Source organism: Vidua macroura, unplaced genomic scaffold, assembly GCF_024509145.1.
Source record: "Vidua macroura isolate BioBank_ID:100142 unplaced genomic scaffold, ASM2450914v1 whyUn_scaffold_213, whole genome shotgun sequence".
In the NCBI taxonomy this organism is placed as follows: Eukaryota; Metazoa; Chordata; class Aves; order Passeriformes; family Viduidae; genus Vidua; species Vidua macroura.
Window position 1 is genome coordinate 1 of NW_026530588.1, and position 14,819 is coordinate 14,819.

Sequence of the window (14,819 nt, forward strand, 5' to 3'; positions counted from 1 at the left end):
ACTCCGGGTGGCAATGTCCCCATGAACGTGCCACACCTGGTGGCCCAGGTGACACTCCGGGTGGCAATGTCCCCATGAACGTGCCACACCTGCTGGCCCAGGTGCCACGCTGGGTGGCAATGTCCCTGTGAATGTACCACACCTGGTGGCCCAGGTGACACTCCGGGTGGCAATGTCCCCACACCTGCTAGCCCAGGTGACACTCCGGGTGGCAATGTCCCCATGAACGTGCCACACCTGCTGGCCCAGGTGCCACGCTGGGTGGCAATGTCCCTGTGAATGTACCACACCTGGTGGCCCAGGTGTCACTCCGGGTGGCAATGTCCCCACACCTGGTGGCCCAGGTGTCACTCCGGGTGGCAATGTCCCCACACCTGGTGGCCCAGGTGTCACTCCGGGTGGCAATGTCCCCACACCTGGTGGCCCAGGTGACACTCCGGGTGGGCAATGTCCCCCACCTGGTGGCCCAGGTGACACTCGGGTGGCAATGTCCCCACACCTGGTGGCCCAGGTGCCACGCCGGGTGGCAATGTCCCCGTGCCGGTGCCAGCCCTGCTGTCCCTCCCTCTGTGCCGCCCGCAGGTGCCACCGTGTGCCAGCCGCCGCCGTGTCCCCCGGGCCAGCGCGTCACCTGCGAGCCGCAGGACGGCGAGGACGTGCGCGTCATCGGGGGCTACCCCTGCCTGCCGCTGTCCCAGCCCTGGCAGGTGCTGCTCTACGGCCCCCTGCGCTGCGGGGGCGTCCTGCTGCGGCCCCTCTGGGTGCTCACCGCCGCCCACTGCGCCAAGAGGTGACAACAGGGGACACCTGGGGACAGGGGACATCACCTGGGGACAGGGGACAGGGACAGGGACAGGTGTGACCCCTCTGGGTGCTCACCGCCGCACACTGCGCCAAGAGGTGACAACAGGGGACAGGGGACATCACCTGGGGACAGGGGACAGGGACAGGGACAGGTGTGACCCCTCTGGGTGCTCACCGCCACACACTGCGCCAAGAGGTGACAATGACACCGCCTGGGGACAGGGGACACCCCCTGGGGACAGGGGACAGGGACAGGGGACAGGGGACAGGGGACAGCTCATAGGGACAGGTGTGACCCCTCTGGGTGCTCACCGCCGCCCACTGCGCCAAGAGGTGACAACAGGGGACAGGGGACATCACCTGGGGACAGGGGACATCACCTGGGGACAGGGACAGGGGACAGCTCACAGGGACAGGGGACAGTGGACATCACCTGGGGGACAGGGACAGGGGCAGGGACAGGGGACAGGGACAGGGACAGGGACAGGGACAGGGGACAGCTCATGGGGACACTTCAATGTCCTGAACCCCCCAATGTCCCCAATGTCCACAGTCCACTCAATGTCCCCGCTGTCCCCAATGTCCCCAACCCCCCCAAAGTGCCCGCAATATCCCCACTGTCCCAACTCCCGCAATGTCCCCAATGCCCCCAACCCTCTCAATGTCCCCAATGTTCCCAAATCCCCCCGTGTCCCCAACCCCCTCAATGTCCTCGGTATCCCAAATGTCCCCAACCCCCTCAATCTTCACACTGTCCCTAATCCCCCCAGTGTCCCCAACCCCCTCAATGTCCCCAACCACTATCCCCACTGTCCCCAATCCCCTCAATGTCCCCAATGTCCCAAACCACTCTGTCCCTGCTGTCCCCAATGTCCCCAACCACTGTCCCCCTCAATGTCCCCAAGCACTGTCCCCGCTGTCCCCAATGTCCCCAAGCACTGTCCCCGCTGTCCCCATCCCCGGCACTGTCCCCGCTGTCCCCAATGTCCCCAAGCACTGTCCCCGCTGTCCCCATCCCCGGCACTGTCCCCGCTGTCCCCAATGTCCCCAAGCACTGTCCCCTCAATGTCCCCAAGCACTGTCCCCGCTGTCCCCAGGGGTCTCCGCGTGCGGCTGGGCGAGGACGACCTGACGCGGCGCGAGGGGACGGAGCAGGAGCGGCGCGTGGCGCTGGCCGTGACCCACCCGCGCTTCGACCCGGCCACGCTGGACAACGACCTGGCCCTGCTGCGGCTGGACCGGCCGGCGGCCATCGGCCGCGGCGTCCCGGCCACTGGCCCTGCCCCGCGCCTGCGCCCCGGCCGGAGGCCTCCTGCCTGCTGTCCGGCTGGGGGACGGTCACCACGCCGCAGGGTCGGGGACAGGGACACCCCCGGGGACAGCGGGGGGAGACTGGGGAGACTGGGGAAATTGGGGGGAAATTGGGGGAAATTGGGGAGATTTGGGTGAAATTGGGGGAAACTGGGGGGAAATTGGGGGGGAAATTGGGGGAAACTGGGGAGATTTGGGGGAAATTGGGGGAAATTGGGGAGATGTGGATGAAATTGGGGGGAAATTGGGGGGGAAATTGGGGAGATTTGGGTGAAATTGGGGAAACTGGGGGAAATTGGGGGGGAAATTGGGGGAAACTGGGGAGATTTGGGGAAATTGGGGGAAATTGGGGAGATGTGGATGAAATTGGGGGGAAATTGGGGGGAAATTGGGGAGATTTGGGTGAAATTGGGGGGGAAATTGGGGAGATTTGGGTGAAATTGGGGGGAATTGGGGGGAAATTGGAGGAAATTGGGGGAGATTTGGGTGAAATTGGGGGAAATTGGGGAGATTTGGGTGAAATTGGGGGGAATTGGGGAGATTCGGGTGAAATTGGGGGGAATTGGGGGGAAATTGGAGGAAATTGGGAGATTTGGGTGAAATTGGGGGAAATTGGGGAGATTTGGGTGAAATTGGGGGGAATTGGGGGGAAATTGAGGAAATTGGGGAGATTTGGGTGAAATTGGGGGAAATTGGGGAGATTTGGGTGAAATTGGGGGGAATTGGGGAGATTCGGGTGAAATTGGGGGAATTGGGGAAAATTGGAGGAAATTGGGGAGATTTGGGTGAAATTGGGGGAAACTGGGGAGATTTGGGGAAATTGGGGAAATTGGGGAGATTTGGGTGAAATTGGGGGGAAATTGGAGGAAATTTGGGGGAAACTGGGGGGGAATTGGAGGAAATTTGGGGGGGAAATTGGGGGTGAATTGGGGGAAATTTGGGGGAAATTTTGGGAAAGTCCGAGGGGGAAATTTGGGGGTGAATTGGGGGAAATTTTGGGGGTCAGTTGCGGGAAGATTGGGGGGGAAAGTCGAGGGGGAAATTTGGGGGTGAATTGGGGGAAATTTTGGGGGTGAATTGCGGGAAGATTGGGGGGGAAAGTCGAGGGGGAAATTTGGGATGAACCGGGGGGAAATTTGGGGGGAATTTTGGGGGGAATCGGGGAGAAACTGGGGGGAATTTGGGGGTGAACTGGGGGGAACTTTTGGGGGAAATTCTGGGGGTGAACCGAGGTGAATCTGGGGGGAATTTGGGTGCGAGTGAGCGGTGTGTGACCCCGCAGTGACCCTGCCGAACCGCCTGATCTGCGCCTACGTGCAGGTGCTGTCGGACGCCGCGTGCCGCCGCGCGTACCCGCAGCGCATCACGCCCAGCATGCTCTGCGCCGGCGTCCGCAACCGCCGCGTCGACTCCTGCCAGGTGAGCCCCGAGCCCCAGCCCCGGAGCCGCCCCCGCCGCGCCGAAATCTGGCCAAAATCCGGCCAAAATATGACCAAAGTCTGGCCAAAATCCGGCCAAAATCTGACCAAAGTCTGGCCGAAATCTGGCCAAAATATGACCAAAGTCTGGCCAAAATCCGGCCAAAATATGACCAAAGTCTGGCCAAAATCTGGCCAAAATCTGACCAAAGTCTGGCCAAAATCCGGCCAAAATCTGACCAAAATCTGACCAAAATCCACTGACCCCTGAGTGACCCCTGACCCCAGAGTGACCCCTGAGTGACCCCTTGGCACCTGAGTGACCCAGAGTGACTCCTAACCCGAGTGACCCCAGAGTGACCCCAGAGTGACCCCCTGACCCCTGAGTGACCCCAGAGTGACTCCTAACCCGAGTGACCCCAGAGTGACCCCAGAGTGACCCCCTGACCCCTGAGTGACCCCAGAGTGACCCCTGCCCCCCGGTCCGCAGGGTGACTCCGGGGGTCCCCTCTCCTGCAATGGGACCCTGAGTGACCACTGAGTCACCCCCTGACCCCAGAGTGACCACTGAGTGACCCCCTGACCCCTGAGTGACCCCAGAGTGACCCCAGAGTGACCCCAGAGTGACCCCTGTCCCCCGTGTCCGCAGGGTGACTCTGGGGGTCCCCTCTCCTGCAACGGGACCCTCCAGGGCGTCGTCTCCTGGGGGCTGCAGACCTGCGCCCTGCCCGGCCACCCCGGCGTCTACACCAAGGTGTGCGAGTTCGTGTCCTGGATCCAGGACACCATGGACAGCACCTAGGGACATTGGGGACACCTTGGGGACACCTTGGGGACACCTCAGGGACATTGGGGACATGGGGACATGGGGACACCTTGGGGACATGGGGACATGGGGACACCATGGACAGGACATAGGGACACCTCGGGGACATGGGGACACCTTGGGGACACCTCGGGGACATGGGGATGAGGGACACCAGGGTCACACCAGGGTCACACCAAGGTGTGCGAGTTCGTGTCCTGGATCCAGGACACCATGGACAGCACCTAGGGACATTGGGGACACCTTGGGGACATTGGGGACATTGGGGACATGGGGACATGGGGACACCTCGGGGACATGGGGACACAGACATGGGGACACCAGGGTCACAGCAAGGTGTGCGAGTTCGTGTCCTGGATCCAGGACACCATGGACAGCACCTAGGGACATGGGGACATTGGGGACATTGGGGACATTGGGGACACCTCGGGGACATTGGGGACACAGACATGGGGACAGCAGGGTCACACCAGGGTCACACCAGGGTCACTCCAAGGTGTGCGAGTTCGTGTCCTGGATCCAGGACACCATGGACAGGATGTAGGGACATTGGGGACACCTTGAGGACACCTCGGGGACATTGGGGACATTGGGGACATTGGGGACATGGGGACATGGGGACACCTCGGGGACATGGGGATGAGGGACACCAGGGTCACACCAGGGTCACACCAAGGTGTGCGAGTTCGTGTCCTGGATCCAGGACACCATGGACAGCACCTAGGGACACCTTGGGGACACCTTGGGGACATGGGGACACCTTGGGGACATGGGGACACAGACATGGGGACAGCAGGGTCACACCAAGGTGTGCGAGTTCGTGTCCTGGATCCAGGACACCATGGACAGGATGTAGGGACATTGGGGACACCTTGGGGACATTGGGACATGGGGACACCTCAGGGACACTTTGGGGACATTGGGGACACCTCGGGGACACGGGGACGGGGGACACCAGGGTCACACGTGGCTGCGTCTCGACCTGCGGCGGCTCCGGGACGCCGCGGACGCCGCCCAGGGGACCTCGGGGACACCTCGGGGACGCGGCGGTGACGCCGCAGCGGGGGACGTTCGGGACACGGCGACGGCGCCGGGGCCACCGCGGCGCGGATTTGGGGTCAGAAGCAATAAACTGGGGACGATCGCGGCCTCGGGTCCATCTCCGGTGTCCCCAACCCCCCCCGGCGTCCCCTCCCCCGATCCCCGTGGCGATTTTGGGGCATTTTCCCAGAATTTCGTTTATTGAGGCACTTGCGGAGCTGGGGGGGGAGGGGAGGAGATCCCGGAGTGTTTGGCCACGCCCACCTGGCGGAGGAGCCAATGGGAGGAGGGCAGGTGGGGGTGGGGCCAATCAGGGGCCGCGAACCCGAGCGGGGTCAAGGAAAGGTCACCCAAGGTCAACACAACCCAACCCAACCAAAGGTTGACCAACCAAACCCAACCCAACCCAAGGTCAACCAAGATCAACCCAACCCAACCCAACCCAAGGTCAACCCAACCCAACCCAATGTCAACCAATCAAACCCAACCCAAGATCAACCCAACCCAACTCAAGGTCACCCAAGGTCAACCCAACTCAATCCAAGCCAAGCCAAAAGTCAACCCAATCCAACCAAACTCAACTCAACCCAAGGTGCAACCAACCCAACACCAACCCAACCCAACCCAACATCGGCCAAGGTCAACTCAACCCAATTCAGAGTCAACCCAACCCGAAGTCCACCCAACCCAACTCAAAGCCAAGATTAACCCAACCCAACCCAACCTCAACTCAACCAATGGTCAGCAAAGTCGAAGCGAGCCAATGAGCAGCTCAAATCAAGACTGGACAATCGATGGTCAAAGTCAAGACCAACCCAATGGTCATCTCAAGATCAAGGCCAACCCAGTGGTCAACCCAATTAACCGTTAATCAATCAAGACCAACCCAACGGTCGCCTCCGTTAACGGTCAGCGGAATCAAGGCTAACGGTCAGCACGAGTCAAGGCCAAGCCGCGCCAAGTCAAGGTCAACCAAGCGCTGGTCAAGCTCAAGAGCAAGCCGGGTGATGGTCAGCCAAACCCAGTCCAAACCCACCCGAGACCAACCCAACGTGACCCCAAAGGTCCACCCAAGTCAAGACCAACCAACGGCCAACCTGACCCAGCCGATGGTCACCGCAAGACCAATCCGGCCAATGGTCAGCGCGCGGTCAGGGCCAGCCCAGGGGTCAATCTCGGGCCAAGCCAAGTCACGGTCAACTCAACCGAGGGTCGGCCAAAGTAACACCGAGGCAACGGTCAAGCCAAGACCAACCAAGGGTCAAGCCAAGGTCAACCAATGGTCAAGCCAAGGTCAACCAATGGTCAGTGAAGTCAAAAGTCAACCCAAGACTGGCCGATGGTCACCAAAGTCAAGGTCAACCAACCAATGGTCAACACCAACCCGAGACCAACCCACGCCAAGGTCGAGCTGAGATCAAAGTCCCCAATGGCCAAGTGAAGACCAAGCCACGGTCAATGAAGTCAAGATCAATCATCCCATGGTCAAGGCCGGTCCAAACCAACGGCAAGGTCAGCCAGAGGTCAACCCAGACCCGCCCAATGGTCAGCGAGGGAAAGAGCAACCCACCCGTGGCCGAGACCGACCCGAAGTCAAGACTAACCCATGGCCAAGAGCAACCCAAAGTCAAGACCAAGCTCTGGTCAAGACCAATCTAAAGTCAAGACCAACTCATAGCCAAGACCAACCCATTGGCCAAGACCAAACCAAAGTCAAGACCAACCCAAGTCAAGACCAAGCTGTGGCCAAGACCAATTTAAAGTCAAGACTAACCCATGGCCAAGACCAACCAACTCAAAGTCGAGACTACCTCAAGGCCAAGACCAACCCAAAGTCAAGACCAACCAACCCATGGCCAAGACCAACCAACCCAAAGCCAAGACCAAGTCATAGCCAAGACCAAGCCATGGCCGAGACCAACCTAAAGTCAAGACCAAACCAAAGTCAAGACCAACCCAAAGTCAAGACCAACCCATGGTCAAAACCAACCAATCCACGGCCAAGACCAACCCAAAGTCAAGACCAAGCCATGACCAATCTAAAGTCGAGACCAACCCATGGCCAAGACCAACCCATGGCCAAGACCAACCAACTCAAAGTCAAGACCAAGCCAAAGCCAAGACTAACTCAAGGTCAAGACCAACGCAAAGTCGAGACCGAGCCAAAGTCACGGCCCAGCCTGCCCCAGGCCAGGTGAGGTCACCCAAAGCTCAGCCCGAGACCAACCCAGGCTCACCAAGGTCAACGTCACCCGCCCAACGCTCAACCCCCACCCCTCCCCCACCCCGCGCACAAAGCCCCTCCCCCAGCGCCTGGCCACGCCCCCCCAATGCTCAGCCCCGCCCCCAAACTTGGCACCGCTACAAACGTGGGGGGGAGGGGCGGGGTCACATGGGGGAGGGGGCGGGGTCGGGGGGCGGGGCCGGGCGGTGCAGCGGCGTCTCCTTGTAGATGAACCAGCAGCCGCCGGCCCAGAGCAGGAGGTTGAGGAAGCCGAAGGCCTGGAAGAAGAACGGGGTGGGGGAGGGGCCAGGAACGGGGTCCGAGCCCCTCCCCCACCCCCCATAAGCCCCTCCCCCCCACCCGGTTCCTCCATCCAAGCCCCGCCCCCGCCCCGCCCTCAACGTCCCCCAAAATCGCCGATCTCCCTCCTGCACCATGCCTCAGTTTCCCTTCCCCCGACCCCCTCAAGGGCCCCCCCCCACCCTGAATTACCCCTCCCCCCAAAATCCCCCAGGCCCCTCCCCAAATGCCTCCGCCACCCCCCAGCCCCCCATCCCCACTCCTGCCTCAGTTTCCCCACTCAATTTCCCCCAAATTCCCCCCTCCCCCACCCACCAAAAACCCCTCCCCCACCCCAAACTCCCCCTCCCTCACCCCCAGCCCCCCTCCCCCACTCCTGCCTCAGTTTCCCTGCTCCGTTTCCCCCCAGACCCCCCCCCCCGTCCCCCAGCCGCGCCTCAGTTTCCCCGCTCACCACGGACGCCCCCAGGCTGCCCATGGGGGTGACCCCGGCGTGGACGCAGTCGACGGTGGGGGAGGGGCAGTGGGGGAGGGGCGCGGCCACGGCCGCCCGGACGTGCCCCAGGCCCTGGGCCCAGGCCGAGGAGGCCACGAGCCACAGGGCGGCCACGAGCCCCGAGGCCACCAGGTCCTGGGGGGGGGGAGGGGACACGCGGTCAGGGTGGGGGAGGGAAAAAAAAAAAAAGAGCCAAAAACGGGGGAAATTGACCCAAAAAATTGGGGAGGGGGAGGGGAGGAAATGAGCCCAAGGTGGGGGAGGGGCGGGGAAGGGGAAATGGGGGAGGGGCCGCGAAATTTGGGGGAAACGGGGCAAAAAGGTGGGGGAGGGGAAGAAAAATTGCAGGGAAAAAATGACCCAAAAAAAGTCCCGAAAACGGAGCAAAAATGGCCCAAAAAAAGTCCCGAAAATGGAGCAAAAATGGCCCAAAAAAAGACCCAAAAAAAGCACAAAAACGGAGCAGAAATGACTCAAAAATACTGACAAAATGACCCAAAAATGGGGGAGAAATGACCCAAAAATAGAGAGAAAATGGACCAAAAATAGGGGGGGAAAAATCCCCAAAATTTGAAGAAAAATGGAGGGAAAATGGCCCAAAAATGCCCCAAAAATTGCCTGAAAACGGAGCAGAAACAACTCAAAAATGGAGAGAAAACGGCCCAAAAATGGAGACAAAGTGACCTAAAAATGGAAAAAAAATCAGACCCAAAAATGGGGGGAAAAAACCCCCAAAAAATGAGAGAAAACAAAGAGAAAATGGCCCAAAAAACGGGGAGAAAATGAGAAAAAAAAGGAGAAAAAAAAGGAAACAAAGGAGAAAAAAGAGCCCAAAAATGGGGAAAAAATGTCCCAAAAATGGGGAAAATTTACTGAAAAAGGAATGGAAAAAAAAAGACAAAAACCAAAATGAAATGACCCAAAAATGGGAAACAAAAGAAAAAAAAAAGGGAAAAAAATCTTAAAAGGGGGGGGGGGGGCCCAGAGAAATGAGAGGGAAACAAAAAATTTGGGATGAAAAAGGAAAAAATCGATAAAAATTCAGGGGAGGGACAAAGTGGGGAGAGACCCCAAATTCCTGCAGGGATTTGAAGGGAAAAGTTGGAAATTTGGGGAGAAAAATGGGAATTTTGGGAGGGAAACAAGAAATTTGGGGGGGGGGAATGGGAATTTTAGGGGCAAAACTGGGAATTTCTGGGGGGAAATTGGGAATTTTGGGACAAAAATGGAATTTTGGGGCAAAAATCGGGAATTTTGGGGAGGACACGAGAAAATTTTTGTGGAAAATGAGAATTTTGGGGGGGAAATCGTGAATTCTAGGTGAAAAATGAGAATTTTAGGAGAAGAAAATTAAGATTTCTGGGGGAAAAAAGAGAATTTTTGGGGAAAAAAATGAGAATTGGGGGGGGGGGGAAACGGGAAGGTTTGAGGGAAAATTGGGAATTTTGGGGGGAAAAAAGGGAATTTTGGGGGTGGAGCTCCCAAAAAAGGGGGCGGGGCTTACCTGGGGTCCTTCAGGGGCAGCAGAGAGAGAAGGGGCACAAAGGGTTAAACCCCCCCAAAATCCCCTCGGGATCCCCAAAATTCCGGAATTCTGCTCCAAATCCTCCTCAATTCCGCCCAAATCCCTAAAAATTCCTGCCCAGGTAACCCCCGAGCCCACCTGAGCAGGTAAATCCCACCTGGGCGCACCTGAGCAGGTAACACCCCCCCCACAGCCCACCTGAGCACACCTGTGCAGGTAAATCCCCCCAACCCCACCTGAGCAGGTAAATCCCACCTGGGCGCACCTGAACACACCTGTATGGGGGGCAGGTAACCCCATCCAAACCTCACCTGTACAGGTAACCCTTCCCCCCCCCAAACCCCCCCCCCAGAGCTCACCTGAGCAGGTAAATCCCACCTGAGCACACCTGTACAGGTAAACTCCCCACAAACCCCACCTGTGCAGGTAAATCCCACCTGAGCACACCTGTACAGGTAACCCCGCCCCCCCAAACCCCACCTGTGCAGGTAAATCCCACCTCAGCACACCTGTACAGGTAACTCTTCCCCCCAGACCCCACCTGTGCAGGTAAACCCCACCTGAGCACACCTGTGCAGGTAACCCCGCCCCCCAGACCCCACCTGTGCAGGTGCCCCCGTGCGCCCCCACTCACCGCCAGGGGCAGGCGCGAGCCGGCGCACCTGTACAGGTGCAGGTAGCCCAGGTAGCCGCCCAGGGCCCCCAGGCTGTAGAGGAAGGCGGCCACGGCCACGCCCACGAAGAACCTGGCGGCCGAGGAGAAGTCCCCGACCAGGTGCACGTCCCTGGGCCAGGTGTGGTTGCACAGGTGAGTCAGCGAGGGCTGGAACACGGCCTGGTTCAACCTGCGCGGAGGGACGCACCTGGGCTCACCTGGGGGTCACCTGGGGGTCAGCTGGGGTCACCTGGGGTCAGCTGGGAACACCTGGGGGTCACCTGGGGGTACCTGGGGTCAGCTGGGGGTCACCTGGGGGCACCTGGGGTCAGCTGGGGGCACCTGGGGGTACCTGGGGGCACCTGGGGGTCAGCTGGGGTCAGCTGGGAACACCTGGGGGCACCTGGGGGCACCTGGGGGTCACCTGGGGTCAGCTGGGAACACCTGGGGGTCACCTGGGGGGCACCTGGGCTCACCTGGACACACTTGGGGGTCACCTGGGGGCACCTGGGGTCATCTGGACACACCTGGGGGTCACCTGGGGGCACCTGGGGTCATCTGGGCACACCTGGGGTCATCTGGGGGGGACTGGATACATCTGGGGGTCACCTGAGATCACCTGGGGCACACCTGGGAACACCTGGGGCTGCTTTGGACCTTCCTGCACCTTCCACCCCCCCCCACCTGTCCCATCCCTCACCTGTCCCAGGTGTGTCTCAGGTGTGCCTCTCACCTGGTCCCAGATGTGTTTTGTCCCTCACCTGTCGCAGGTGTGTCTCACCTGTCTCACCTGTCCCAAGTGTGTTTTGTGTCTCACCTGTCCCAGGTGTGTCTCAGGTGTCTCTCACCTGTCCCAGGTGTGTCTCACCTGTCTCACCTGTCCCAGGTGTGTTTTGTGTTTCTCTCACCTGTCCCAGGTGTGTTTTAGACTGTTTTTGGGGTCTCACCTGTCCCAGGTGTCTCTCACCTGTCCCAGGTGTGTTTTGTGTCTCACCTGTCTCAGGTGTGTTTTGTGTCTCTCTCACCTGTCCCAGGTGTGTTTTAGGCTGGTTTTGTGTCTCACCTGTCTCAGGTGTGTCTCACCTGTCCCTCACCTGTCCCAGGTGTGTTTTGTGTCTCACCTGTCGCAGGTGTGTCTCACCTGTCCCTCACCTGTCCCAGGTGTGTTTTAGACTGTTTTTGGGGTCTCACCTGTCCCAGGTGTCCCTCACCTGTCCCAGGTGTGTTTGTGTCTCTCTCACCTGGCCCAGGTGTGTCTCACCTGTCCCTCACCTGTCCCAGGTGTGTTTTGTGTCTCACCTGGCCCAGGTGTGTCTCACCTGTCCCAGGTGTGTTTTGTGTCTCACCTGTCCCAGGTGTGTCTCACCTGTCCCTCACCTGTCCCAGGTGTGTTTTGTGTCTCACCTGGCCCAGGTGTGTTTTGTGTCTCACCTGGCCCAGGTGTGTCTCACCTGAAGGGGTAGGCGAAGGCGGCGCTGACGCTGCCGTTCTCCAGCCCCGCGCAGGTGACCCTGAAGGTGACGGAGCCCTCGAAGGCGCCGCAGGTGGCGAAAGCGAAGATGGAGAAAAACTGGGGGGAAAAACGGGAAAATTGGGAAAATTCAACAAAAACTGGGGGGGAAAAACGGGGAAAATTGGGAAAAACGGGAAAAAAAACAGGAAATTTGGGAAAAACTGACAAAAACTGGGGGGAAAAACCCAAAAATTGGAAAAAACGGGAAAAAAACAGGGGGAAAAACCCGAAAATTGGGAAAAAACGGGGAAAAACAGGAGAAAAACGGGAAAATTGGGAAAATTCAACAAAAACTGGGGGAAAAACCCGAAAATTGGGAAAAAACAGGAAAAAAAACGGGAGAAAAATGGGAAAATTGGGAAAAACTGACAAAAACTGGGGGGAAAAACCCAAAAATTGGGAAAAAACGGAAAAAAACGGGAAAATTGGGAAAAACTGACAAAAACTGGGGAGAAAAATGGGGAAATTGGGCAAAAACAGGAAAAAACTGGGGACAAAAACCAGAAAATTGTGAAAATTTAACAAAAACTGGGGGGGAAAACCCAAAAATTGGGAAAAAAAACGACAAAAATCAGGAGAAAAACGGGAAAATTGGGAATTTCCCCTTGGACGTGCAGGGAAAATCGGGATTTGGGAATTTTGGGGCCAAAATTTTGGGAAAAATGGGGAAATTTGGAGCTTTTGAAGTAAAAATCTGATTTAAAGAAGAGAAAATTTGGGAAATTTTGGGATTTTTGGTAACAATGGGGAAATTCAGGGAACTCCGGAATTTTTCAGCTGAAATTTGGGTTAAAATGAGAAAATTCGGGACAATTTTGGGATGTTTGGGGCCACAGTGGGATAAAAAATGGGAATTTCAGGAAAATCCAACAAAAATCAGGAAAAAACCCAAAAAAATCCCAAAAAATTCAGCCCCAAAATTCCCCAGATTTGGGTTCAGCTGCCCCCAGTCCCTCCCAGTCCCTCCCAGTATAAACCAGTAACCCCAAACCAGTACAAACCAGTACAAACCAGTACAGACCAGTACAGACCAGTGACCCCAATATCCCCTCCCAGTTCATCCCAGTTCATCCCAGTTCATCCCAGTAACCCCTGGAGCCCCTCCCAGTATAAACCAGTACTCCCAGTTCCCTCCCAGTATAAACCAGTGCCCCCAGTTCCCTCCCAGTATAAACCAGTGCCCCCCCAGTTCCCTCCCAGTATAAACCAGTGCCCCCCCAGTTCCCTCCCAGTATAAACCAGTGCTCCCAGTTCCACTCCCAGTATAAACCAGTGCCCCCCCAGTCGCTCCCAGTATAAACCAGTGCCCCCAGTTCCACTCCCAGTATAAACCAGTGCTCCCAGTTCCCTCCCAGTATAAACCAGTGCCCCCCCAGTCGCTCCCAGTATAAACCAGTGCCCCCCCAGTCGCTCCCAGTATAAACCAGTGCCCCCAGTTCCGCACCCACTGCAGGCCGCGGTTCAGCCCCAGCGGCTCCTTCAGCGCCCCCAGCGACACCCGCGGCGCCGCCATTGCTGCGTGACGTCACCGACAGCGCGACGGAAGTGACGTCACTCACCGCGGCAGCCCGATTTGCATCCCGCGCGCCGATTGGCCCGCGCGGCGGCGCCCGCTCCTTATACGGAAATCAGGCCACGCCTCTTACCCCGCCCACCGTTCATATTTGCATAGCGCCGCCGCGCTTCCGCGCCTCATTTGCATAACCGGCCTCTTAATTTGCATAAACACGCCCTTAATTTGCATGATTCCGCGCAGCCCCGCTGGTTAATGAGCCCCCCGCTCACGAACGCGCCTCATTTGCATAATCACCGGTTTCAAATCGCTTTATTGGGTTGGTTTGCATAAACACGCCCCGCCATCAGCGGCTCATTTGCATGAACTCCGCTGGCCCCGCCCCCTTCACCACCCCTCCCCCCCCCCCCCGCGGTTTGACGGCCCCGGGGAGCCCAAAAAACCCAAAAATGTCCCAAAAAACCCCAAAAAAGTCCAAAAAACCCCAAAAACGTCATCAAAAAAACCCAAAAATGTCCCAAAAAACCCCAAAAAAGTCCCAAAAAACCCCAAAAAAGTCCCAAAAAACCCAAAAACGTCACCAAAAAAACCCAATTTGTCCCAAAACCACCGAAATTGTCCAAAAATACTCCAAAATGTCCTAAAAAAACCCCAAAAATGCCCTCAAAATGTTCCCAAAGCCCCTGAAATGTCCTCAAATGTCCCAAAAATGCCCCCAGGTGTTGCCAAATGTCCGAAAAACCCCAAAAAAGTCCCCAAGGAACCCCAAAATATCCCAAAAATCCAAAAACGTCCCCAGGTGTCCCCCCAGAAGTCCCAGATGTCCCCAAATGTCCCAAAATGTCCTCGAGGAACCTCAGAATGTCCCAAAAATGTCCCCAAAATGTGTCAAACGACCCCAAAAATGTCCCCAAAATGTCCCAGAAATGTCCCCAAAAATATCCCAGAAATGTCCCCAAAAACGTCCCCAGGTGTCCCCTCAGAAGTCCCAAATGTCCCCAAAAAATGTCCCAAAAAACCCCAAAATATCCCCAATCTCCCTAAAAATATCCCCAAAATGTCCCAGAAATGTCCCCAAAAAATGTCCCCAAAATATCCCAAAAATGTCCCCAAAAATGTCCCCAAAAACATCCCCAGGTGTCCCCTCAGAAGTCCCAGATGTCCCCAAATGTCCCCAAAATGTCCCAAACGAC

The 14,819-nt window shown here is 57.5% G+C and overlaps 2 protein-coding genes and 1 long non-coding RNA gene across 5 annotated transcripts; 1 reads left to right on the plus strand and 2 right to left on the minus strand.

Annotated features, from left to right (window-relative positions):
* Positions 1 to 500: 500 nt before the first annotated feature.
* LOC128802918 (kallikrein-14-like) lies at positions 501 to 4,362 on the plus strand (the record flags this gene model as incomplete). The annotated part of the gene is given in 5 exon segments (XM_053969465.1): positions 501 to 790; positions 1,902 to 2,052; positions 2,055 to 2,157; positions 3,398 to 3,534; positions 4,183 to 4,362. Coding segments are annotated over 5 exon segments (834 nt in total), but the record flags the coding sequence as incomplete, so codon positions are not given.
* A 144-nt stretch (positions 4,363 to 4,506) lies between these two features.
* On the minus strand, positions 4,507 to 4,999 carry LOC128802919 (uncharacterized). Its single transcript, XR_008435607.1, has 3 exons — positions 4,974 to 4,999; positions 4,638 to 4,739; positions 4,507 to 4,583 (listed from the first exon to the last, which is right to left on the minus strand). It is a non-coding gene; the product is annotated as an uncharacterized LOC128802919 (long non-coding RNA).
* A 728-nt stretch (positions 5,000 to 5,727) lies between these two features.
* On the minus strand, positions 5,728 to 13,665 carry LOC128802923 (synaptophysin-like protein 1). 3 transcript variants are annotated; one of them, XM_053969479.1, is made up of 7 exons: positions 13,558 to 13,665; positions 12,052 to 12,170; positions 10,580 to 10,790; positions 8,379 to 8,555; positions 7,357 to 7,902; positions 7,125 to 7,322; positions 5,728 to 7,038 (listed from the first exon to the last, which is right to left on the minus strand). In XM_053969479.1, the coding sequence occupies exons 1-5, from the start codon at positions 13,624 to 13,626 to the stop codon at positions 7,789 to 7,791; spliced, it is 690 nt and encodes a 229-aa protein (XP_053825454.1). In that variant the 5' UTR covers positions 13,627 to 13,665; the 3' UTR covers positions 5,728 to 7,038; positions 7,125 to 7,322; positions 7,357 to 7,788. The 3 variants fall into 3 exon arrangements, with proteins under 3 accessions (XP_053825454.1, XP_053825455.1, XP_053825453.1); XM_053969480.1 differs by lacking the exon at positions 7,125 to 7,322; XM_053969478.1 differs by having other exon boundaries at positions 7,125 to 7,902.
* Positions 13,666 to 14,819: the final 1,154 nt, after the last annotated feature.

Coding starts and splice junctions, on each gene's coding strand:
- LOC128802923 (XM_053969480.1), bottom strand. CDS start 13,626: ATGGCGGCGCCGCGGGTGTCGCTGGGGGCGCTGAAGGAGCCGCTGGGG. Junction 8,556..10,579: donor GCTCGCGCCTGCCCCTGGCG/GTGAGTGGGGGC, acceptor CCCCCCCCCCAG/GACCTGGTGGCCTCGGGGCT. Junction 7,903..8,378: donor GCAGCCTGGGGGCGTCCGTG/GTGAGCGGGGAA, acceptor TTCTTCTTCCAG/GCCTTCGGCTTCCTCAACCT.